The sequence below is a fragment of the Pelophylax lessonae genome (genome assembly GCF_965119305.1).
Source record: "Pelophylax lessonae genome assembly, chromosome: 1".
Taxonomy (NCBI): Eukaryota; Metazoa; Chordata; class Amphibia; order Anura; family Ranidae; genus Pelophylax; species Pelophylax lessonae.
The window spans coordinates 527,413,818-527,440,282 of record NC_138768.1 but is presented as its reverse complement, the minus strand read 5'-3'; the positions used below and the strand labels follow the sequence as shown (position 1 = coordinate 527,440,282).

The 26,465-nt window shown below is 42.5% G+C and overlaps 1 protein-coding gene across 2 annotated transcripts in view; it reads left to right on the top strand.

The window, feature by feature from the left end:
- The first annotated feature begins 737 nt into the window (after positions 1-737).
- Positions 738-26,465, top strand: part of RBPMS (RNA binding protein, mRNA processing factor) — a 292,730-nt gene continuing 267,002 nt past the window's right edge. For both annotated transcript variants that reach the window (XR_014225321.1, XM_082258957.1), the window contains exon 1: positions 738-1,112. Coding sequence is in view for 1 of the 2 variants with exons in the window: in XM_082258957.1 (XP_082115083.1) it covers positions 1,050-1,112 (63 nt within the window). In the remaining variant the exon portion in view is untranslated. The remainder of the gene's footprint in view (positions 1,113-26,465) is intronic.

Genomic DNA, 26,465 nt, shown 5'->3' with positions numbered 1-26,465 from the left:
GAAGGAGCAGTGCGCTCCGAATTACATGCGATCGCCGCACTCGCAATAATGTGAACCGGCCCTCATGCTGCTTTTTTAAAGTGATACTAAAGTTGTTATTTTTTGCATTTTGTTTATTTTTTTGTTTAAAAATAACAAACATGTTACTTCCCAGATCACCAGGTGAAAACACAGAGGAAAAAGCCTAAAAAAAAAGAGAAAACGAATGCAGCCACCACATCTAATGATTGGTAAGCTGCAATAGATTGCATTTTTGGTTTTGTGTTTCACGTTGCTTTAAGATTGCCTCTGTCTAACAGCATTTTGTCGCTATCTCCAGCTGCACCCGAGAGATCTCTACATATACTTACGCTCGCTATTGCGTTCTCAATCTAGAAATGCTGCAACAGCCCAGCAAACCCTTTGATCAATACTCGCCAATGTGTGATGGAATCTGCAGGCGATCTGCTGGTGTATGAGCAGCTGAACAGACGTCTGTCTCCATGCAGCTTGTAAACTGGTCTTATCTTCTCCTCCTCGCTCCATGACTTTGTTCTATCTCACTGCATTTCACCTATTGACCCTTTCTGGAAAACATCATTTTTTTCTGCTTTTAAACTCTCTCTCTTTTTTTTTGTAACTAAGTAATTGGAAGTGATACTGATTTTTTTTTTTTTTTTACTCCCCCCCTCCTTCCATGTCTTCTATAAGCTGTCCCTCCCACCCAGAAAACTGGGAGTTAGTTGCTTAGCTGTGAAGTTGACTTGAGTCCCTCCCTCCAGAGAGAAAGCCGAGGCTGGATCTAACCCTAATCACCAACAGTCAAGAACATTTCCCCTTCCCTCCCTTCCCCTGCTCTCTCATGCTTTTCCTCCTTATCTGTATCACAGACCATCTGCACCACTGCTTCACTCTACAAGGATAACCTGACTATTCTTCCCATTGGACCTCAAGGAGATCCTTTATTTCCTAGCATTTACTGACTTGTAACTTTTCACTCCATAGCTGCCAGTTGTGTGCTGGGCAGACTCATCGGTGCAGGCAGCACGCACTCAACTCAGGAGGTCACAATGAACAGCAACCTAGCTGACAAAGAGAGCTGTCCTGATGACATCAGCCTTCCAGAGGAGGAGGTAGGTGTCCTTTACTATCATGACAATCTTCCCAATATGACTATTCTTCCCTGTAGGACTAATACAGCGGTATAGATTGCACTGTAAAGAGCGACAGCGATATGAAACATGCTGCAACCAATAGCAACTGGCGAGAAGCGAACCTTGATGGCCATACATGTAACAACCTGAAAGATCCACATCTGGGAATTATTTAAAAGACGCATATTCTGTCATTGGGGTTGATTTACTAAAAATGGACAGTGCGAAATCTGGTGCAGCTCTGCATAGAAACCAATCAGCTTTCAGGTTTCTTTATGTCAGAGCTTAATTGAACAAACTGAAGTTAGAAGCTAATTGGCTACAATGCATAACTGCACCAGATTTTGCGCTCTCTAGTTTTAGTAAAGCAGCCCCGCTGATCGATTTTTAGAAAAACTGATCCATTTCATTGAAATTATTCTGATTGATCTGGACAGGAAATCTGTTTGTAGGAAAGTAGATTGATTTGATCTTTAGGTGTATGGCACATCGTACAATCGGCAAGAATACTTTGCGCGTTATTGATCATACGAGCTTACCTTTGATGAGTATTATGGTTGTTATATTTATTATTATGAATAGCAAGTTTTATGAGTACTTGTAACTGGTGGGAGCAGCAATTCACATAGCACTTTAGTGACCTTCAGGTCACCCATAGCAGCGCACCTTTTTTTATCTTCATTCAGTTATTGATCATCTTTCCAATCTTATTTGTTTTCCCGGACAGTAAATTGATTGACAGTGCGATCATATATATAGTTGTTCCATGTACAGCCACCATGGGGTATAGTCTTTTTCTGTTAGCTACTTCCTTTTGCACACTGTGCCATATACGCACTGGCATTATTATTATTATTACTATTATTAATAATATTATCATTATACAGGATTTATATAGTGGCAACAATTTGCGCAGCCCTTTACAATATAAAGGGAGACGGAACAGGACGACACTAGAGGGTTAGGAAGTCCCTACTTCTGGGAGCCTATTATCACATCTTATTATTTTTATATATTATATACACATATATATATATATATATATATATATATATATATATATATATATATATATATATATATATATATATATATATATATATATATATATCTTATATTATTATATTATATAATTATTATATTACTAATTATTATATAATAATAATTATTTATAATATATTATTATCATATATTATTATTATACTTTATCTCACAGAGTACAAAGGGCTGCATTCCCCATTGCTAACATTTCATTGGCTTGTCTGCCCCCGATACGCAGAATACAAGGCTCTGATTGGTGGCTTTAGTTTACTGTGTACATCATTTCTTTCTGCTACATTCCCATTGGGGGCTACTAAAGATTGGCACATAGAGAAAAAAAGATCCAATTTCTATATTTATTTATTTATTGTAGGTACTCATATAGCACTGTCAACTTGCGCAGCACTTTACACATACATTCACATCAGTCCCTGCCCTCAAGGAGCTTACAATCTATAGTCCTTAACTCAAATTCATACATACACATACTAGTGCCAATTGAGACAGGAGCCAATGCACCTAGCAGCATGCCTTTGGAGTGTGAGCGGAAACCATATTACCAGGAGGAATCCCAAGCAGGCACAAGTAGAACATGCAAACTCCAGGCAGGTCGTTTACATGCAAACATATTTAGCATTTTTTGCACCAAATCAATAATAGTCATGGAATATATTATTTTTGTGCACCATACTGGTAATGTCCATGTGGTTCAAACAGTGCTGCAATGACTCCCGATTGGTCACAGTGTACGATTTGACGCCAGCACACAAACAGACATGTATGATTTCATAGAACAGCAACATTTCAGGACCTCAGGGACTCTTTCTCTGGCATTATAACAGTTCATTAATATGTTGGTGCACTGCCCCCCCCCCCCCCTACGCTTCCACCGCTCCTCTCCTTCCTGCAGTGCTGCTCCTCACTATCCACCCCTCCTCACTGCTACTACTCACCACTGTGATAATGGTGTACATTTTAGAACAGTTTTTAACTTAGAACATTGTTGCAAGTGCTTATTGTGTTGCACACTTTTGAACAGTATACAGAAACTTTTGCATAGCACTTTTACAGTGATCTGGCACAGCTGGAGTAACAACAAGTAGAACTTGCGTAATGGCATTGCTGATTTGGTGTACAGATAATGCACCGATATTTACACTAAAAAAATGATGTATTGCCCTTTGTTAATCCTTCCCCTCCCCAGGTGCCTGGGGTGCAACCATGTGTACAGTTTCCTAAGGGACTGGATGTTTAGAAAATTCGAATTGCCTTTTATTTTTATTTATTTTATTTTTTTTCTGTATTAACTTGTATAAACTAACTGAAGCATGAGCCAATAAGCGCCGGTTCACATTACCGCGACTCTACTTCGGGTGGCGACCTCCGAGGTCGCGGTGCGAGCAGCGCGCCGCGACCTCGGAGCGGCCGCCACGGACTTCATAACATTGAAGTCTATGGCGGTCGCCTCCTGGTCGCCCCAAAGAAGCTCCGGACCCTTTTTCTAGGTCGGAGCGACTTCTCTCTATTGGGAACAGCCATAGATGGATCGAAATTCAGCCAGGTAAATGGGAACTGGCCACACATTTTGACTCATCTATGGCCAGCTTAACCTATATATTTGCCATACACTGGGCACCTTTTACATAGGCTTCATCTATTCCGATTATTGGGGATATGTAAATAGATCCCCTGCTGAATCAGAGCAGAGTAGAACCAGTGTCTCCTTTTGTGACACCCATGTCTGCTCAGGTTTTTCCTCCAGCCTAAAAGTGAAGCTTTCCAGACCCATGTATTGTATTGGAGCTTTCCAGACCCAAAAGTATTGGAGTGCCGGCCTTTACATGCTCATGAACTTTAATGGCATCCCGGTCTTAGTCCGTAGGGTTCAATATTGAGTTTGCCCACCCTTTGCAGCTATAACAGCTTCAACTCTTCTGAGATCTTCTCAGGCATGGATGTTGGACGAGAAAGGATCGGCTAGCAGTCTCCGCTCTAATTCATGCTAAAGGTGTTCTGTCGGGTTGAGGACAGGACTCTGTGCAGGCCAGACAAGTTCCTCCACCACAAACTCGCTCATCCATGTCTTTATGGACCTTGTTTTGTGCACTGGTCCAAATCATTTGGTGGAGGGGGATTATGGTGTGGGATTGTTTTTCAGGGGTTGGGCTTGGCCCCTTATTTCCAGTGAAGGGAACTCTTAAGGCGTCAGCATACCCAGACATTTTGAACAATTTCATGCCCCCAACTTTCTGGGAACAGTTTGGGGATGTCCCCTTCCTGTTCCAACATGACTGCGCACCAGTGTACAAAGCAAGGTCCATAAAGACATTGATGAGCAAGTTTGGGGTTGAGGAACATGAGAAGAGTTTAAGCTGCAAAGGGTGGGCTAACTCAATATAGAACCCTACGGACTAAGACTAGGATGCCATTAAAGATCATTTTGTGTAAAGGCAGGCGTTCCATTACTTTTGGTAATATAGTGTATAAATAGGCAGGCGGATGTAAACGGACGTGCCTCCATTTACATTCTTTTACCTTCGATTCATCTCATTTAGGCTCAAGCATATCGGGAGGGATGCAAACCTTTACCATTTTTTTTTCAGTCCTAGACAGACTCGGTGGTAAATGAATGCTATTGGACACTATTCAGTTTACATCCTCCTGCCAATAGACTGACATTGAGCTTCCACCTGAAAAACTAACAGGCAGATCTGATTGGAAGGGGCCTGTTCACTGAGCTTAGTATAAAAGCTGTGTTCACACCAATTGTCCAATCAAGTGCTAGCAAAAATCCTTTTTTTTTGTCTTTTTTTAACAATGGAGACAGTTTTTTTCATTATTTTTTTATATTCTTTACACAGCAATGGATATTTAAATATGAACTCCAGATGTGGTTTTTATTACATATTTACATTGGTCAAGCTTGGACCAATGTAAATATATGTATTAGGGCTGCACCGATCCGATATTCGGATCGGATATCGGCGCCGATATGGCCATTTTAGATGGATCAGGGGATCGGTAACATTGACCGATCCACTGGCCGATCCGGTTTTTGCTTGGTAACGGCTCAGCCACCCCTTTCTAGGTGCCGTAGTAGTATGGGATGGGAGCCGCTACTTCCTGTATAGTCCCGGCTCACAGGTGGAGTGATATCAGATGCACTCCGTGTGCGAATGGAGGAGCCACACACATAAAGCAGCGTCTTTGCACTGTACTGCAGCCGCTTGCTTTGTGTGTAGCTCCGGATCGGTTCTGGTATCGGTATCGGCGATTTTACAACGCCAGATATCGGTATCGGGTCCAAAAAAGTCGGATTGGTGCATCCCTAATATGTATTCCATACCTGAGGAACCACTGTGGAGCGGAGAATCACCATAGTAGTCACTGCTACTACAGTGACCGCCACAGGCACCATTCACAAAATGAATGCAAGGTTGCGATATCATCACCCCTCCTATCCATTTTGTAAGTTTAGAGAATACCTTGTACTGAAATTTAAAAAACTATATGGCGTTCACTATAAATACAGATCGCCACAGCTATTCACAGCTCTCTGCACAGCCAGCGATTACCTGTGGTGATCGCTGCTCGATGCACTTTGTGTGTCCACAGCAAATACTGCAGGTAAGCATTGTCTGTGTGGACATCTGTGAATACCTGTGGCCAGCGGTGACTTGACATTATAGGGAACGGGGCCAGCGGTCACGCCTTGCTGCTCACAGACCACAGCAGGAATTAGAAGATTCATGCCGCTACAATTCACACTGGTCTAAATCACGGGTATGAATGTAGCCTTACTGTGATTCCTTACTTCTACAATAGTCTCACAGGCATGGCATATGTAAAGTTTCATTGGTCCAAGATGAATGAATCTAACAATGCAATAAAAACCATACCTGGAGCTCAGATATAAAGTAAACACAGCTTCACCTTATTTACTAACCTTTACTTTGCTAAGTTAACCATCTCTGCTCCTTTCTTATTGTAAATGATCATCACCTTGTAAAACAACCCATTCTGTTTAAATCAAAATTAAATGCAAACATTTTTGTATAGATATGAAAAAAAAAAACCATTATAAATACCTTTTTTTCCCCTTTCTTTTAATAAGTGATCACATTCCCTCTGTTCTCAGCTGCATAACAGCTGAGGGGAGGAGAAGCAGCAGCACATGGAGCCTTCCACTGAATTGCTGTGCAGCAGGGGCGTGTCAGGAAAAGTCTGATCATTGGAGGAGAGCATACTGAGTTTCCAGCATAGCTAGAGAACTGACCACTCTGTGCTCTCCTGCTTAGTGTGGTCAGTTTTTAATAGGAAAGCAAGGGAATTGGCAGGAACACTGGGATTTCACGTAAAGGAAGCAATACAAAGAGTACATGATACTTTTTCATACAAGTACATGGTACAGCAGGCAGATATTAGGAATATGAAGTGTTAGGGTAACCAACTCTTTTACCCCAATGGTATACCTATTATATACACCTATATATGTGTATCTGATTTACATGTGGTTATGTTTTTCTATGCTTTCATATATCATATTTTTGAAGTTGTTTCCAGTCAGATACAAGCCTTCATTGGAGTTCTGCCATATTCATTTTTTTATAATTGCGTAACTTTTTCTTTAGCACAGTATGTTGTTTTGTTGTTTTTTTTTTTTTCTTTTTTTTTTTTTTTTGGCTGATGCATGCCCTCAGCTGAAATGTTGACAATATATGTCATTGGAGGAGTGAACAGTTAATTCACAGAAATGTTTCATGCATTTAAATTCGGCAGCTCCCGCCAGCATCCAGCAGTGTCCTTCCAGTGGATTTCAGAGCCCCAATTACTTGAGTTTTGCATGTTTTCAGTGTAAGGTAGTAATTAATCCACATCGGAAACATATATCATATGTAGCTAGGAGGAAAGAAAAAATAACCTTTGTTCAAGGCTGAGGAGTTACTGTGTTCCATTTCTGTACAGCTTGAGTTTCTTCATACAGACAGAGTTATTGCCTCATACATTCTTGGGAAAGCAGAACATCTATTTCTCTGGTGGAGAAAACCAGATATCAGCCATGATGCATTTTTCATGTACGCGTTTTTTTTTTGCCATATCATATATGTTAAATAATAAGGCTGTGAAATGGCCTGCTTCACATTTCTTTATTGACATCAAAGAACAAGGGGCAACGTGTTGTACATTTCCATGTAATTGACATTTCCTTCAGTAGTGTTACCCCTACCACTTACCACATAGACTGCCCAGCTGTAGGTTGATGCAATAGGAAACAACAGAGCGCCTTTAAGTGCAGTATTTTATTGGATAAGCGTAGACACAATAATATAACAACTCACATGGTTGAAGACAAATAAAGGCTTGTACGGGCTCCGGTGGTGCATCAAAAGCAAGATGTAAGCCCAGGGGTCCTGGAGAGTAGAAAACCTATGCCATTGATTTCTTCCGTGGACGGATGAACGCTGGCCAGAGGATCCTCCGTCTTCCGGGTTTGGCTAGGTGCCAGGGACCAAGCTGGAACGCAGCGTGCGCTGCATGACGTCACCAGGGACAATGGATGACACGGCGCGTTTCAGAGCTCACGCAAGGCTCGCAATGGGCATGCGCGCTCTTTTTATCCCACACTTGAAAAAAGAGCGCACGTGCCCATTCTCTTTGTCTACGGAGCCAGCCCTTACAGTAGTATTGTTGATACAGTGACTTTCATCTATTGGACATTCCTGGGACTTTTCTTGTTCATTTGATTTACATTTTATACTCACTCTATCCTATTGTGGCCATATCATTTTCCCTCCCCATTCACCCATATAAGAGCAGCGTTATTGGCCTTATTCGCTTAACAGTATCTATCTCACCCCTGTCAGCCTATGCCTAGAGCGCTTGTTTTTTTCCCAGCTGTAGGTTGAAGCTGCAGATACATTGGTATACTAGGTGGAGGATGCAGTCATGTCAGGTTCCTTACGGTTGGATGGTATTCAGACTCTGGTCCTATGTGACACTGTAATTATTGTGGGGGGGTCACACAATATTTCTGGGTGACCAGGTTTAAAAAATATATATAGAGTTGCAGATGTGTGGAACTATCAGCTCTTTTCCATAATGACATAATCACAATTTATCCATGATGCCACCAAGGTCTTTACTGCTGAAGGTATTCTCATATGCAGGTGTTGACTTTATATTTCTAGTACCTGTCCTCAAGAAATAATGCTGAACCTGTCTTTATATGGACACCTACGCCTGTCTGTCACACGCGGCTTGAATATTGGCCGACCTATACCGAATTTAAGTGAAATTAAAGCTGTGGGTGGCGCTCTCTGTACCACTTGACTAAATTCCATTGATAAATCAAAGAATTCAGATAGAAAATTGTCAGCTTAACAGTAACTTAACAGATGCAGCCACAGTTAGGGTATTCAGATAGTCATGGATGCCAGCTGTCAGGATACCATGGCTGGCAAAAGAGATTCCTCTACCTATGATTTAGTATGCATGATGGTGTCTTTTAGATTTCCTTTGTTCAGCATATAGGCTGAACGAGAGCAATCTATACCCATATGGATAGCTTAACACTGCCCGGGTCGGTTTTGACAATCTCACAAATTAATTTTAATGAAGAGGGGGAGAGGGTAGAGCAGAAGGCCAACATTAGCTTATCAGTGAGCTCAACAGCTAGATTTATAATCTGTGAAATATTTCCATTAGTTCCCTTGAAACCATCCAGCCCCATGTTTGGACACTCATAGACATGTGATTGTTGCCCATCAAGTATTATAGAAATCATTGGGGTCTCTATATGTATTTCAGTTCAGTTGGATCCCACACTAGCGTGCCGAACCTGCATGCATTGTGTGCAGTTGCAGAATGCTTGCAGAGTGGTCCCCTTTCACGTGAATGGGTTGCGATTGGTGGGTGGTAGCACCTGCTAAGAGCAATGGGGGGTTTAATATCTGCCATGGCTGCTAAGCAAAGCATCATGGCCATGGCATGTGTACACTCTTTGTCAGTGCTTCTGCAGATAAAGGGATTACAAATCGTGAAGGGTAGGGAGTAAAACTAAAGCTCGAACACTGGGTTTTACTGCTCTCCAACTTCACTTATAAATGAGCCCCAGGCTACCTATCAGCTCTGCAGGAGCTGATAGGTAGTCCAATGGCCAAATAACGTGGCAGACTGACAACACTGTTGTAATTGTAAGGCAGCAACTAAGTGTTATCCGCCTGCAACAGGAAGTGTTTTTACTGGCAGCATTGTCATTGTGCCATGATTGCCCCTTTAGGCTCCGTTTCCACTATTGCGACTTGTTGTGAGACTTGACACATGTCAAGTCACATGACAAGTCAAAACCCATTATTTACAATTAGATCCGTTCTAACTGCTGCGACTTGAGTCGCAGCGACTTGAAAAAAGGTTTTTGCACTACTTTTGGGCGACTTCAGTGCAACTTGTACCTCATAGAAGGAAGTCACTCTGAAGTCCCCAGAAGTAGCCGCAAACAAGTCGCACTACAAAGTCCCGCTTGAAGTAGCGCGACTTTGTAGCCGCAATAGTGGAAAAGTAGCCTTAGTTGGCTGTTGAGCTCTCTATTAGGTTTGCACAGGCCCTCTACATATCTGATAGGCAGCCCGATAGTAAACTGAAGAAATGCACCCAACAGGTTGGCAATGCTACTTTTACCTGCAAGCCAGCAGTTTAGCGGTAGCCTGCATTACAGAGTGCTGGAGCTGGCAAAGTAAGAAACTTTGCAACAGAATTACCAAAAATCACCAAAAATGCTTTGCTTAAGAAAAATTATACAGTGAGGACTGATGCCAAAAATACTTAAAGAATGATTTTTGGGTTTACATACACTTTAAAAATATTCAATAGAGTGCTGGTGACTGCAGGATTACAATAACTGCATGACTATGTAGTCAATAAAGGCTTCTTTCAGATAATCCAGTTTATTTAATTGCACAGAAGGTATTAACTGCAGTTACCTATGACAAACAATAGGACATTTCTCAAAAGAAAGATTTAACAAAATTTACTAGTTTAATCCTACGTTTTTCCAATGGCTAGATAATATGTTGTCTAAGGTAAAATAAAACTTTTTCCGCAATAGTAAAGTGGAAGAGTCATGAATATAAATTATACTATCTTGTTTTAACTAGTTTTAAAGCTTTTCAAACTGAGCCAGGAGCAGGTCTCGGACTGTTGATGCGGGTTACAGCACTCTATCATATCCTATCATATCATATAATTTATACAGTAATTGTGTTGCCTTATTTAAAAAAAAAAAAAAAAAGTATATTTTTAGTATTTTGTATAGCATACAAATCCAGACATTTAAAAAAAAACTTTGAGTAGACTTGAGCAGAATAAATACTTCAAGTTCCTTTTGTTGTCTGTGACCTGGTGGGTGGTGACTTCACCTCACGTCCAGTCCCTAAGACAGCAAGACGAGAAACGAGGGAAACTGTTGTCACTGGGGCTGGAAGATACAGACAGTAATAGCAATTAAAGCGGTAGTATACTAAAAAAAAAAAAAACCCTGCAAGGCAAAGGCATAATGAGCTAGTATGCACCGCATACTAGCTCATTATGAAATACTTACCTTAGAACGAAGCCCCGACACGGACCCCCAGACACCGCATGCACGCGGGAGTCATTTTCCGGCACTTCCCGGCAAGGAAAGCTGAAGGTCCGCCGAACCCTCAGAGCGCATGCGCCGCTCGCGTCAGCGGCTGCATGCAGTGCAAATATCTCCTAAACCGTGTTTAGGAGATATTAATTGTACCTACAGGTAAGCCTTATTATAGGCTTACCTGTAGTTAAGAGTCACAAAAAGCAGTATACTACCGCTTTAAACAGAGGATCAAACCATTCCCTATGTTATTGGAAATAAAATACTTTTTTGACAAGAAGGGCCCATTCACACAAGCCTGGTCTGCTGCAGAGTATTAAACACACATTTTGCATTGTGCACCAAGGCAGATGACTGCTGAGAAGCATAGGCTCATTTATGACCAACTAATAAACCAATACCTTGCCCTCCCAAAAAGACACGGAAGCTGATTAAGTTGGAAATAGGGCAAGGCCACAGCTTTATTGAAATGTGCAAAAGTAACAACTTTCCGAATGCACCAAACAACAATGCCAGTCACGGTTATACTGTGAGCACCGATAAACATAAACTCACATAGTCTAAGAGGCCTGTTCTTACCATCAGTGCCAGACAGGCATTAGACTGACCCCAGAATTTACCAAACAACAATGCCAGTCACAGTTCTACCGTGAGCTCCCATAAAACATAAACTCACATAGTCTAAGAGACCTGTCCTTACCATCAGTGCCAGACAGACATTAGACGGACCCCAGAATTTAACTTGAAGGCATAGCCCATGAAGCAACATCAATTGCTGGCAAGGTCAAAACCCCCCAAAAAGCTGTGACAAAACATCACAACGGGCAGGGGGTGAGCAACTCTTGTGACAGCTGAATCTCTTTAGAGCAGTTGGATGTGCCCAAGCATAGCCTTTTCCTAGAGTTCAGGCTCCACCCAGTCACCTCAGGTCTTTGTAGCCAATACTAAGGGAGCTACTTAACTTCTCTTTTAGGTCCACACCCACAGTGATGCCATGCTTTCAGCAGTCAAGGCTCCCTTTCCCTAAAGGAGGTTCAATGGGCCTTCATTGACCTAGGGCAGCAATTCAATGGCCCAAAAACAGTGCATTCAGCATTTTCTTCAGCAGACTACAGGTTTGTGCCTTGTAATGCGTTGTGCTATGCTGCAACACAGGTGCGTTAGAAAGGTGGATAAGTCTATGGGGCTCATATCCACCTCAAAAGTGGCTCACGTAGCTTTTGGAGCATCAGGTGTCAAGCTACAGGCAGGGCCGGTGCTACCACTAGGCGAACTAGACAGCCGCCTAGGGTGCACTGCCACCTAGGGCGCAGGCATGGCCAGTGCCACTTTCCTCTCCTGTCACCTCCTCATCCCCGGTGGATGTCACCTCTAGAGAGGGGGGCAGTGTGTACAGGAAGGGTTGTGTAGGGTTAAAGGGGGGCAGTGTGTATAGGAAGGGGGGTGTAGGGTTAAAGGGGGTGTAGCATTAGAGGAGGACAGTGTGTGCAGGAAGGGGGTGTAGCATTAAAGGGGGCAGTGTGTACAGGAAGAGGTGTGTAGGATTAAAGGGGGCAGTGTATACAGGAAGGGGAGTGTAGGGTTAAAGGGGGGAGAGCATTATGTGCAGGAAGGGGGGCAATGTGTACAGTTTTTTTTTTTTTTTGGTGGGGGGGTGCAAGTAGCTGGTCTTGCCTAGGGCGTAAAATAGTCTAGCACCGGCCCTGGCTACAGGCACCTGAACACTCATATGTAAACAGCCACCATTAAATCTCATGGGATTTAGGAGAGTTCTGAAGCTTCAAGCTACAAAATGCTCAGGTGTGAATAAAGCCTTAAGGGTAAGATTACTCCTACATCCTACCCCAATCTTACTCTCCTCACAAATTGCAATACAAACCTTGGATTCCGGCAAACGGCGCTCAGTCTCAGTCCAAGGTTCAGGCAGTGTTAATACCACACAGCCTTTGGATCACCCTCACCATAGGAAATTCTCTAGGTTTATGGAATGTGGCTATCTACAAAGGTGGCCATTGTTCTTTAAAGGCTTATAAAAGCAAAAACTGGATTGGTTGTTGTCAGTTTCTGCAATTTGGACATCATCTTTTCTTTTTTTACACCTTAGTTAAACAAAACTGCCTGTCTCACCAACAGTGATGAAACATGTTTAACAGGAATAACTGTCATTACTAGTGCTTGTAAGGACTTTTGGAATGAGGAGCGTTTCCAGTTACAGGATATGAACGTAGGGTAAGACATTTTCATAGATATGAGACAATCGTATAAAACATTAGTTACAAACACATGTTTGATATTTGAGCCCCGTGATGTCATCATGGCAGTTCATCACAGGAGAATGATATATCCTAAAAAGGGGGAAATACTGATATGCCAGTTTGGTTGTTCACTTTCTTGGGCCAGTTTGTCATGTTTCTATTGAGCCACTCTAGTTCTAATACAGTTTTACTTCTTGGCTCTGTAGAAAGGTGTAAATCCTTTGCTGTTTAGCCACACATTACATTGTGGGATTGTATTTCCAGTCAAAGTTGTAGTGACTGGTTAATGGAACTATTAAAAAGCTATTCCCACTAAATAAATTATTTGTTTTATATAGAGTTAGCCATTGTAAAAGAACATTCACAACCCCAGAGCCCAAACTGTGACCCTTTGACACTTATTGTGCAAACTTGGAGCCCCAGAAGGCAGTGGTCTGTGTTTTCTTTAACCACTTGCCGACCAGCCGCCATACTTATACTGCGTCAGGTCGGCTCTGTCCCGTGAAACGATGTACCTGTAGTGGGGGCGCGCACCACCAGAGGCGCGCGCATGTGCTGATTGGCTACAGGGGGAGCCAAGTAGCGGGTCCAGCGGTTGTGACGTCTGCCAGGCACGGAGGGCACCCGCAATCGCTCCCCATGGAAACAGAACGGCCGTCTACCGTTGTAAACACAACAGACCGCTGTTCTGTCAGTTATGAACACAGGGATCCTGTGTTCCCCTTATTTAGGAACACAGGTCTCTGTGTTCATTCAGCAAGCCCATCCCCCACACAGCTAGAAAGCACCCCCTAGGGACACATTTAGCCCTTTGATCGCCCCTGGTGTTAACCCCTTCCATGACAGTGTCCTTGGTACAGTAACAGTGCACATTTTTAGCACTGGTTACTATAGTAATGTCACTGGTCCCCCCAAAAGTGTCAAAAATGTCAGTTAGGTGTCTGATCTGTCCGCGGCAATGTCACAGTCCCACTAAAAATCGCTGATCGCCACCAATACTTTATTTGGGTACAGCATCGCAGGACCGCGCATTTGTCAGTTAAAGTAACGCAGTGCCAAATCGCAAAAAATGGCCTGGTCATTAAGGGGGTAAAACCTTCCGGTCCAGAAGTGATTAACTCGGTGCTTACTCAGACCAGGGTAGGAAAAATATGGTTTAGATTGGGCTCTAGTGGTTAAATAGTTTGGTTTGCTTTTTCACACTTTTTTTTATTAGTTTTATGAATTTTTTTTTCCTCTGAATTTTTATAATGTATCTTGCTGTGTCACCTGTCATTTTTATTTGGGAATGTGAGGAACACAAATATGGAAGCCTGAACTTGTAAAGGTTGTAATAGCAGTGACCTGTAGCAGTCTTATGTAATGTGTCTCCTGAACAAGGTTCCCAACAACTATGCAGTGCCTGCAGTATCCATCACCATCTCCTGCAACATGCATCGTTGTCTTTGACCATCTCATGTTGCATGTCTGCAGTTTCTGATCTGACAGCCCTCTCTAGCATTACATTGAATATTGTGTGCAGACCTTTGGTTCTGTCAGGGGCCCTAGTTGAGGCTGCCTGTGCCAAGAAGGTTGACCGCCACTGGGATACAATATACAGAAAAGTAATTCTGTAATTGATCAGACTCACAATGTTGGTGGCAAAATACCTGAATATTTAATTCCAAGTGATTACACCAAACTGAAGGCTAGGGTACCCCACAATGTTGCAGCTAGGGATGTGGGGTGTTTTGTTTTCTTGTTAGAACACACTTTCTCTGGATTTTTTTAGAAACACTTGAAGAGTTATGTGCTAAGAAGCAACAAATCTGAGTTACATTTACAGCTGTCTGCTTCATTGACCTTCAGGGAAACATTAGAGCTGAATATTAAAACCAGGAAAAAGAAAATAACTATAAATGTTGCTCACGAAGACCAATACTTTCTTAATATACAACAGCAAAGAGATGCATCACACATATATCCACAATTGATAACATAGCCTAATGTAGGTGAAGGGTTCATCAAGGAATGAAGCCCTCTGAATCAATCATTCTACATCAGGAGGAGTATGAGACTAAAATGTATGGCCGAGAAGAGGTGACAACCCCTGGTGACACAGGGGCTATGATCTGAGGGCTTTTTACACTGGACAACTATATCTGCCAGAATTTGGTACATTTTTGCAGACAAACTCTGCTTTTGTACATAATTTAAGGTTTAGGAATTAGTCATTGATGAGTAGCTTGAAGGGAGAGGAAGGTTCTTTCCAATGCAGAGGAATGACTGTCCTGGAGAAAAAGAGCACTAGGCAACAAATTATGGGCATCAAGCAACCATAACAGACAAATCTCTGGTGTTGTCTAGATCGGTGACCAAGAAATCAAGTAGGTAGGTCGAGTAGATTGTGCATTGTAGAATCTGGTTTTATTTTACTATTATATGAAAGGTTGAACATAACTGGTCGGAACTAAAACCAACTGCGTTTTTTGGGCTCATTTTTTTTTTTCTCTGGATTTGATGAAACAGACTTTGTATTGTCTTTATATAAGATATAAAGCCACTCTAGTCCCAGGCGTATTCAAGCTTCATATGACCTTGGCTGTCCATACATTTGAGCCCCTACCTACTAAAGTAAGGCAGGCAGCATCTTTGTCTCTTGTAGTAAAAATCATGTTTTAATAAATCTTTGATGGCAATAAAATATTCATACAACATTTTATCAAACTGGCTTAGAGTCGGCTCACACTGGGGCGACGCGACTCTGTACTACTTCGGGGGCGACTTGTGCATTCCCATGCACCACGACTTCGGAGCGACTTGCAGGGACTTCACATAACGGAAGTCTATGCAAGTCGCTCCGAGGTCGCCACGAAGAAGTACAGGACCCTTTTTCTAAGTCGGAGCGACTTGTGTCGCTCCTATTAGAACGGGTCCTGTAGCGGTCAATGGACCGCGAGGGAGCGCGACCTGTCAGGCTGACAAGTCGCCTGACAAGTCGCGCTAGTGTGAATCGAGACTTAGAATGAAAACATGATTGTTTGTAGCATGCTTTCTCTTTAGAAATGCTCCTTGAAATGCTCTTGCATAATCTTGTGTTCCACAATAACATTTTGCAAGTAGGCTTACTTATCAAAATGTCAGAAACCATTTTGTTTTTTTAAATTGGATATCAGTGATTGTGCTGTCCCAGTTCTTTAAAGATGGACAGTTCTGTACCTAGGTAATTTAATGATAATCTTTTGTAGCACCCTCCTAGGTAGGTGCTAGAGAGAGAGTATAGTTTTGGATCTTTTCTGCTTATCAGAAAGATTGCCAGGTAAATCTATATTGTTCTCTGCCTACCAGGATCTGCTAGTGAGGTCTGCTCATGATGCTCAGGTGCAGCTCAGTTTGTCAATAGTGTTTCACACTGGTCCAATAGGGAGGCATATTGGACAGTGGGAGGAAACCTGACAAATGAGTGCACAGGCATTTAGTACAGCCCTGGTGATTGGCAGAGGGGAGTGCCTTGGTGCATGCTGGGATACTGTTTAAATGCCAGAGGCACATGTGTTCGAGGTCTTTCAGCTGGAGAGCGGGGTCCCAGAGCGAAGGGGCATCTGCCCCTCCTATGTAGAAGTTGCCATGCGGCCTCAGGTGGTCGACCTGAGGGCCTGAGCATCATAGAGGAGCTGAGCCCAGAGGTCCTGCAGAGCTGACTGGAAGGGAGACACTGGAAAGGATCTGATTACACATATAGTGAGCACAGATCTGTGTCAGAGAGTTTTGAAGATAATGTAGCTGCATCAAGTATGCTGCTAGAGAGAGCAGAAAGACCTAACTCCTCCATACAAGTGGCAGTATGGTAAAGCAGCGTGTCTGCTTCCTCAAGTAATCTGGTGAGGCCAAGTGAGAATTGTCCTTATCAACTGTAAATAGTTCAGGTTGGAGTATCCCACTACTCCCTTCTCCCATCCAAGTTCCACAATAAATATAAAACCAAAACCCCTGGACTGTTTATTGAGTAATGAGCCACTGGGAGTAAGGATGGATGTGTGAATTGTCCCTTAGTGACTGTCTGCAGGTAATCAGAGGAGGACCAAGAAGTCATTACACAGCAAGTCCTACGGGGACAGTGCTATACTTTTAATATGTATGTGTGTATGTATGTTTAGTATGTTTACATGATGAAGATATGCTACAAACTGAAACAAGGGGCCTATCTAAAATCTTTACACATTAGGCCCTGTCCTTCATTGACTTTCTAAAAATACAGGCCAGCTTATTGGTCCTTGACCAATGAGAACTTCCATTTACACTCTTCCCATGTGGTCAACGGGGCACTCATTCCTTCACAAAGATTGATAAATTGACCAATTTGTGTTGCATGAATCATACAGTGGTCAAGCAATAAATCAATAAGTGTCCTTTGGAAAACCATTGCAGACAGGTGTGCTTCATATATTTTAGGAACAATGGCCTTGCTTTCTACATTAGAGCTAAGCAGGATTAACAAACGCCAGTTGATATTATGTGCCACGTCTTTGTCTAAATATATCCTTATATTCGTTTGGCTGAAAGAAGGATTCCGCCACTGTAGATAGCGCCTAATATCTTTCACACTAACCAGTCTTAATGCTTCTGTTTTAAAATAAAACATTTGCAAAACACAGATGGAGCAGATGCTAAAGAATCCTCTTCATTTGTGGCTTGCTTAACAGCACTCTATTTACTCAACAAAAGCCACAAATGGGGATTGTTTATTGCCAGAGTAGTGTATAAATTCTGTAATTAAAACAAAATGCACTGGTGATGGTGGTCTTGCATTATATCCTTGTCATTAATCTTACTAGTAAAGAACATTTGATGGAAAATGTATTGCTTCATTTGGCATTGGTGGTCTTTTATGGAGAGTCGCTCTCTAATTACCTGAAATCTGGAGGAAAACATAAACGAGATAGGACTTTAACCACTTTACCACCGGAGGATTTTCCTGCTTTACGTCCAGGCCACTTTTTGCTACTTGGCACTGCGCGACTTTAACTGACAATTGCGCGGCCATACAACCCTGTACCCAAACAAAATTTACGTCCTTTTTTTCTCACAAACAGAGCTTTCTTTTGGTGGTATTTGATCACCTCTGCGCTTTTCATTTTTTGTGATATTAATAAAAAAAGAGCGAAAATTTTGCGAAAAATTGACATTTTCTACTTTGACAGTTAAAAAATATCCAATATATTCCATTTTTGTCATATATTTAGGCCAAAATGTATTTAGCTACATGTCTTTGACAAATAAATCCTCAATGAGTGTATTTTTATCCACTTTAATACCTGAAGATTTTACCCCATTACTGACCAGGCTATATTTTGTGATTGGGCACTGCGTTACTTTAACGGACAATTGCGCGGTCATGCAACGCTTTACCCAAATTACATTTATGTCCTTTTTTTCCCCACAAATAGAGCTTTATTTTGGTGGTATTTGATTACCTGTGCGATTTTTAATTTTTGAAAAAAAGAGCAACACTTTTGAAAAAAAAAACAATATTTTTTACATTCTGATATATAACATTCCCCCCCAAAAAATTTAAAAATCAAAATTTTTTAACATTTTAGGCCAATTTGTTTTCTGCTACATATTTTTGGTAAAAAAAAATCACAATAAGCGTATTTTGATTGGTTTGTGCAAAAGTTATCGCGTTTACTAACTACGGGAAAGATTTGTCATTTTTATTGTTTATTTTTTTTACTAGTAATGGCGGCGATCTGCGTTTTTTTTTTTGGCGGGACTGCGACATTGCGGCGGACAGATTGGACCCCTAACTGACATTTTTGACACTTTTGGAGGTAACAGTGACATTACTACAGTAATCAGTGCTATAAATATGCACTGTTACTGTAATAATGACACTGGCAGGGAAGGGGTTAACTTTATTGGTGATCAAGGGGTTAATGTATGCCTCATGCTTACTGACGTGTGTGGGGGGAGGGGATTGTGTGACATAGACACAGATCGCAGGTTCAGCTATGCTGAATCCTGTAATCTGTCACTGTCTGTCACATAGGAGATCCGCCAACTTTCTTTACACAAGCGGGCGGATTTCCTCACTCGATCCCCGACGATCGGGGAAGAACGGCGGTGATCACCGCCTCTCCTTCCCTGGCCCGACTCACGCTGTGTCTGAATACAGCGGAAGCGAGCCTCCGGCGGGAGGGGGCGTTGTCCAGCGACGTAAGTCTACGTCGCTGGACGATAACGAGCCACTTTGCCGCAGTACCCTCAACGTGAGCGGTCGGCAAGTGGTTAACATGCCTTCACAGTAGACCTTCTTCAATAAAGAGAAGAATAAACATAATATACGAGTAGCATTATGCTTTTGAAAAGATTATACACTCATTTTATCAACGTCATTTCTCTATCAGAGGCATTGGGTTTGATTTACTAAAACTGGAGAGTGCAAAACCTTGTACGGATCTGCAAAGAAGCCAATCCACTTCCGGTGTTTTTTGTCAAAGCTTAATTGAAAAAGGTGAAGTTGGTTCTGATTGGCTACCATGCACAGCTGCACCAGATTTTACACCCTCTGGTTTCAGTAAATCCACCCCATTGTCTTTGCATTGCAGACACATACTTTTTGAATGTCTATGCACAATCAGCCACCCCTCCCCCATTCCCCCAAACAACCTAAGTGTTTGCATCTGCTTCAGTTTCCAGGAAATTGTATTTGCATAGACATTTTTGGGGGAACCTATGGTTAGGGTAAAAGGGAGGAACATAAAGATACTGTATTGGCCTTTTGTTGTTGACCCTAGCCTTACACTTAGGCAGCCTCGAATAGGATAATATTGTAAAGACCCAATCTAAAATTGCTTAAAGCTGAACTACAGGTTCCCTCTCCACCACCCATCACCCCTTTCTAACTAATCGCTGGAATAGAAAAGACGTGGGAGATGGGCTTTAAAGCTGAAGTTCAAATATAGCAATTTTTGGAATAGTTACATTGGTTCAGCTTGGGCCAGTGTAAGTAAGCATGCGCCATATCTTTGGACTCACCGTGAAAGCCGGAAATCACTGTAGTGGGCACGGCTACTACATTGATTGGTGCTAACTTCCGGGTCCTGTGCTACCCTGTTGCATTGTGAACACAGGTCGCTCATTCACCGTGGGCACCATTCAGGGAACACATTGCATTTTTTTCAATGAAGCATTCTCTGATTGGATGAGGTGGAGCAACAGGGTGGTGACATCATAATATAAACATGACATTGGACATGAAGCGGTGATGGTGATGGTGTAAAGCTGACTCACTGAGACAGATAACAAATCGATGGAAGGAATTTACCAAAGTCAAAAGTCTACATGTATTCCATTTTTATTGCCAAAGGATCTGGGTCCACAACCCTGAAACGGCTCCAACATCTCAATCCTGGTGTAAGCAGGAAAGGCTATTGATCTTACCTCTATCAGTAGAAACCAGCCCAGAGCATGTCACCACCAAGCCAGAACTTGGCTAGCCATACTGGGATGATTTTTTTCTATGATCGTTTGTTTTAGAGGGGTTATCTTTATTGAAGCCCAACTCTGGGCACCTAAAAATGAATCCTTGCAGCAAGGTTCTGCCTGTACTGCAAGGGTTAATTGCCTGTTTGGTCAACACTCTACTACATGAAAAAAAAAAAAAAGATTTGCCTATCTGCCCTCCGCTCCTCCCCACAACTTCTTCTCCCCCATGCTGTGGTGGTCTAGGAGCCTGATGTCATCAAGAGCAAAACAGGGTCTATGGCCCCTGCATTGGATGTGACAACGCCTAGGGACAGTCCACCACCACAGTGTAGGGGAGCATCATCTGCTGGGGGAGGAAAGGATCAGGTAAGTAAAACAGTTTCTCCTGTCCCCTAGACAAAATAAAAGATGTTAACCCTTGCAGTGCAACCATAGCCCCTCTGCAAGGGGTGATTTTTTAGTTGCCTGAAGTTTGACTTTAAATACTTTATTCTCTTTGTCAAGTCAAAAAACTGCATTATTAGTCTTATTACCTGTAATCCAGTTTCGTGGCTGTGATTTTGAATAGAAGTGAGACAGTTGACTTACCTAATTTAGGAGAAAAGAAGCATATAAATATTATGTATATGAATTAATGCAAAATGTCGTTCTCCTAGAAATACTTTGGCATTGGTGAGGTGTATGGTGAGAAAGATGTTTCTGACATCACTACCCAAACACACAGTAGGATTATACGACATACAATTGCTCTATGTACAGTATCTCACAAAAGTGAGTACACCCCTCACTTTTTTCTAAATATTTTATTATATCTTTTCATGTGACAACACTGAAGAAATTACACTTTGCTACAATGTAAAGTAGTGAGTGTTCAGCTTGTATAACAGTGTAAATTTGCTGTCCCCTCAAAATAACTCAACACACAGCCATTAATGTCTAAACTGCTGACCACAAAAGTGAGTACACCCCTAAGTGAAAATGACCAAATTGGTCCAAAGTGTCAATATTTTGTGTGGCCACCATTATTTTCCAGCACTGCCTTAACTCTCTTAAGCATGGAGTTCACCAGAGCTTCACAGGTTGCCACTTGGGTCCTCTTCCTCTCCTCCATGACGACATCACGGAGCTGGTGGATGTTAGAGACTTTGCGCTCCTCCACCTTCCATTTGAGGATGCCCCACAGATGCTCAATAGGGTTTAGGTCTGGAGACATGCCCATTGCCTTTAATCTCAGCTTCTTTAGCAAGGCAGTGGTCGTCTTGGAGGTGTGTTTGGGGGTCATCATGTTGGAATACTGCCATACTCCGAAGGGAGGGGATCATGCTCTACTCTCTACTCTACTACTGCTCTACACTCACTACTTTACACTGTAGCAAAGTGTAATTTCTTCAGTGTTGTCACTTGAAAAGATATAATAAAATATTTACAAAAATGTGAGGGGTGTACTCACTTTTGTGAGATACTGTATATGTATTTATACACGCACACGTGCACACAGGGGAGGACTGGCAAGGGGGGCAGGGTGGCAATTGCCCCCCGGGCCACTCTGAAAAGTGGTAAAAACTAGTAAAAAGGCCACACTAAGGGCTGGATTAATGTAGGGGCCAGACACTGTATACAGCTGTCAGTCCAAAACCAGGTGGGCATGGATAGTGAGCTGATTCCATGGTTCAATGGGCCACTTGACTGGACTTGCCCTCCAGGCCTAAGGCTGCCAGCCCTCCCCTGCGTGCACACACATTATTGTGCAGCACTGTATTATCACAAAATAGTTCTGCATATGCTAAGCAGTAATAAAATCTCAGTAGTAATGTTTTTGAACTACTGTGGATTATATTTATAATAGCAATATATGCTATTGATACAGCCGTAACCAGAGCGTATTAAAACTATCATTTTTAAACCTACAGAAACAAACTGCCACTAAGGGGTCGCATACCTTATGCTGTAAGTAGTCACCTCAACTCTAGGCAGATAAAACGACACAAGGTTCAAAGCGGTACTAAACCCAAAACACACCTCCTGTATTAGTGAAACACAACTCTGGAGGAACGAGAATAGGAGGCACACCAGACAGCAGCATTGTCATTGTGGGGGAGGGGAATGTTAAAAGTATTATAAGATTTAGTTACACTAACAAATTGAAGCCAAACTCCAGCTTGCACCTAATAATCAGTTACAGCAAACAGTTTTTTTGTTTTTGTTTTAGATAGAGTGGAGAGATATTTGAACACCTATTTGTTTTTATTGCAGTCTGAGCCCCCGTTACAGAGATTCACCCTCTATATTTGTCCTGTTTAGCATTACCATTGAAAATGAAAGTAAAAGAAAATTCCTGAATTTCGAGTTGTCCCCAGAAAAGTAATAGAGGGGAAATCTTCCAATGAGCACACTAGTTTTGGTGACCTGGGGGTCCCCAAGGGATTCCCCTAATTTGCAGGGATTTCCTCTCATTTCCTGTTTTGGCTATGACAGAAATAAAGGGAAATCTCCCCAGTGGGACACTGATGGCAAAAAATAAACTTACAGGGGTTATAACCCTCCCTTACTCTATCCAAAATGAGAAAAAAAAAAAGTTTTGGCTAAAGTTCTACTTTAAGTGTTTTGTCTTATCCATGTAAACTGATACATTCTGCTGGGGAGCTTGAGTTTGTGAAAACAACAGAATTACTGGCCAGAATACCAGATGAAAATAGAAGAAAGAAAGCCTAAAAAAGAAAACGAATGCAGCCCTCACATCTAAGAATTGGTAAGCTGCAATATAATAAATGTTTTCTTTTGTATTTGATACTACTGTCAGTAAATGAATTTGATCTGGTAGCAGCCTCTCCCAGTCCCTGTTCAGCAGGGAAAAAGTAGAATAAGCCAAACAGTTCATGTGCTGACAAGGAGTATGTTGATAGGAGGAGAGGACAAAGTGACGGAGAGCAGATCTCATCACTGTGCTGCTTCTCCTTTCACTGTCCAGTCAGGGGCAGGTCCAGGACAGTCAGGGCTCAGTGGGTTTAATGATTTTGTTCATCAGACTGAGGGCATCTTGTGGTGGAAAAGAAGTACTGCAGGGGAGAGCTCAGAATTGAAAGTAAATATTGCAACTAAAACTGCTATTGTATTTTCTATTTTAATTCGATTTTTCTTTGGAGTTCTGCTTTAAACTTTTCTGACCACATGTGACACATTTACTAGAAGGGCTTTCCTATACACAGCAGAAAGACCGTGTTCTCCACTTACAACATGCTTTAATCCCCTGCATTCAACTTGCTCGTAAATTCCACTTGTCTTAGCACATTCATTTTACCGCTTTGTAAATAGTAAGAGAGGTAAAATCGGGGGCAGCGGGCTGCTGCATGTAATACTTTGGGCTGCTCTTAGATCTTAGCGAGCCTTTCTGTAATGGTGGCTACCATCCAACCCCCCACTCGCACATATGCGCATAGACTTGCATGAGAACTCTTTCCCGGTTTGGAGCCATCTCTTTGTGTTGGTCTTCACTGATGAATACAAATATTTAGTTAACTGTATAAATATTAAATCATTGTGTCAGAGCTCACTCCATTACATTAAGTCACCGTTTACATTTCAAGTCAATATTTATGCTACCAAAATGAAATAAACCGACAAGGTCAGCGATGTAAACACAGCTTTGTAAAATGTATTCATACGTCTGACTTCAACCCAAGCTTTGTGGTAGCCGTGACGCCAGGCGTGTAGCGTCCAGGTGGCCATCTTAAGCAGATTTATGTCTTTCTCATTTCTTAAGGGACAGGGAAAGTGGAAAATCATTAAACAGCAAATATCAATAAAGTATCAGTGGTTTGCACCCTTATAATGATATACATGTGTTGTGGAGTATGCTAAAGTACCATATATCTAACTGGACCACATTAACTTTGCTATAACACTGTGGGGTTGATTTACTAAAACCGGAGAGTGCAAAATCTGGTGCAGCTCTGCATAGAAACCAATCAGCTTCAAGTTTTTTTTTTTTTTTGTCAAAGCTTATTTGAACAAGCCGAAGTTATGCCGGCCATACATGTTCAATTCTCTTGTACAATTTTATGTTAGATTTACCAAAAACCGTATAATATGAGGTCAGAACTAAACAACACTTTCAACTGTATCCTATTAGACAGGCCTTTGTACTACATAGTTGAAGGTAAATCTAAGAAAAATTGTACAAAAAGTTGTAAGAAAATTGAATAATGTATGGCCAGCCTTAGAAGCTGATTGGTTACCATGCACAGCTGCGCTCGATTTTGCACCCTCAAGTTTTAGTAAATCAACCCTAGTGTACTATTACTGGTTTCCATGTTTTCATAAAATTCTGTTCACTTTATCTGGTCTTATCAGGTTCATTTTATGAGGTTGGAGGAGATCTGCTGATCTCCTCCAACCTGTTTCAGCCATTCCCTGTTTACATACTGTATATCTTCTCCAGCATTGACCGCACATCGTTGTTTATGTCTGGCTTCCGGGTAGTAACAGCAGTGGATCATTGCCTGTGACAGCACAGCCGCTTGTAGTCTCCACCAGAGGCACATGTGATAGGGTAACAATGCAGCAGCACAACTGCGTCACAGTTGTCACCCCATAGGAGGAAATGCCTAAACGACCTTCAAGTCAGGATCACCAAGTATTACTTTAATCAGTGGCGGCTGGTGAAGTTTTAAGATGGGGGGGCGCAAGACCCCGCCCTTCTATTTTGACCCCTCCCATTTATCAGAAGCCCCACCCCTTATAGACTCCACCCATTTTGTCCCCTATATTTTGCTTGCGTGAACAAATTCTCCCAATATATCACATATTAAGGGGTCTCTCAGTACTAGTATATCCCATAATAGGGAGCAGGGGCCCTATTATGGCATATACTGTGAGAGACACCCTATTATGGGATACACTGACTGAGAGTGGCACAAACCCCACAGTACAGACCCCGCCAGCACTAATCCCACAGTACAGGCCTCCTAGCACAAACCCCACAGTACAGGCCCCCTAGCACAAACCCCACAGTACAGGCCCCCTAGCACTAATCCCACAGTACAGGCCCCCTAGCACAAACCCCACAGTACAGGCCCCCTAGCACAAACCCCACAGTACAGGCCCCCTAGCACTAATCCCACAGTACAGGCCCCCTAGCACTAATCCCACAGTACAGGCCTCCTAGCACAAACCCCACAGTACAGGCCCCCTAGCACAAACCCCACAGTACAGACCCCCTAGCACTAATCCCACAGTACAGGCCCCCTAGCACAAACCCCACAGTACAGGCCCCCTAGCACAAACCCCACAGTACAGGCCCCCTAGCACTAATCCCACAGTACAGGCCCCCTAGCACTAATCCCACAGTACAGGCCCCCTAGCACTAATCCCACAGTACAGCCCCCCTAGCACTAACCCCACAGTACATGCCCCCTTTCAATGTAGTGACCAGCGTACATGCCCCCTTTCAATGTAGTGACCAGTGTGCATGCCCCCTTTCAATGTAGTGACCAGTGTGCATGCCCCCTTTCAATGTAGTGACCAGCATACATGTCCCTTTCAATGCAGTGACCAGCGTACATGCCCCCTTTCAATGTAGTGACCAGCGTACAGGCCCCTTTCAATGTAGTGACCAGCGTACATGTCCCTTTCAATGTAGTGACCAGCATACATGTCCCTTTCAATGTAGTGACCAGTGTACATGCCCCCTTTCAATGTAGTGACCAGCATACATGTCCCTTTCAATGCAGTGACCAGCGTACATGCCCCCTTTCAATGTAGTGACCAGCATACATGTCCCTTTCAATGTAGTGACCAGTGTACATGCCCCCTTTCAATGTAGTGACCAGCGTACAGGCCCCTTTCAATGTAGTGACCAGCGTACATGTCCTTTTCAATGTAGTGACCAGCATACATGTCCCTTTCAATGTAGTGACCAGTGTACATGCCCCCTTTCAATGTAGT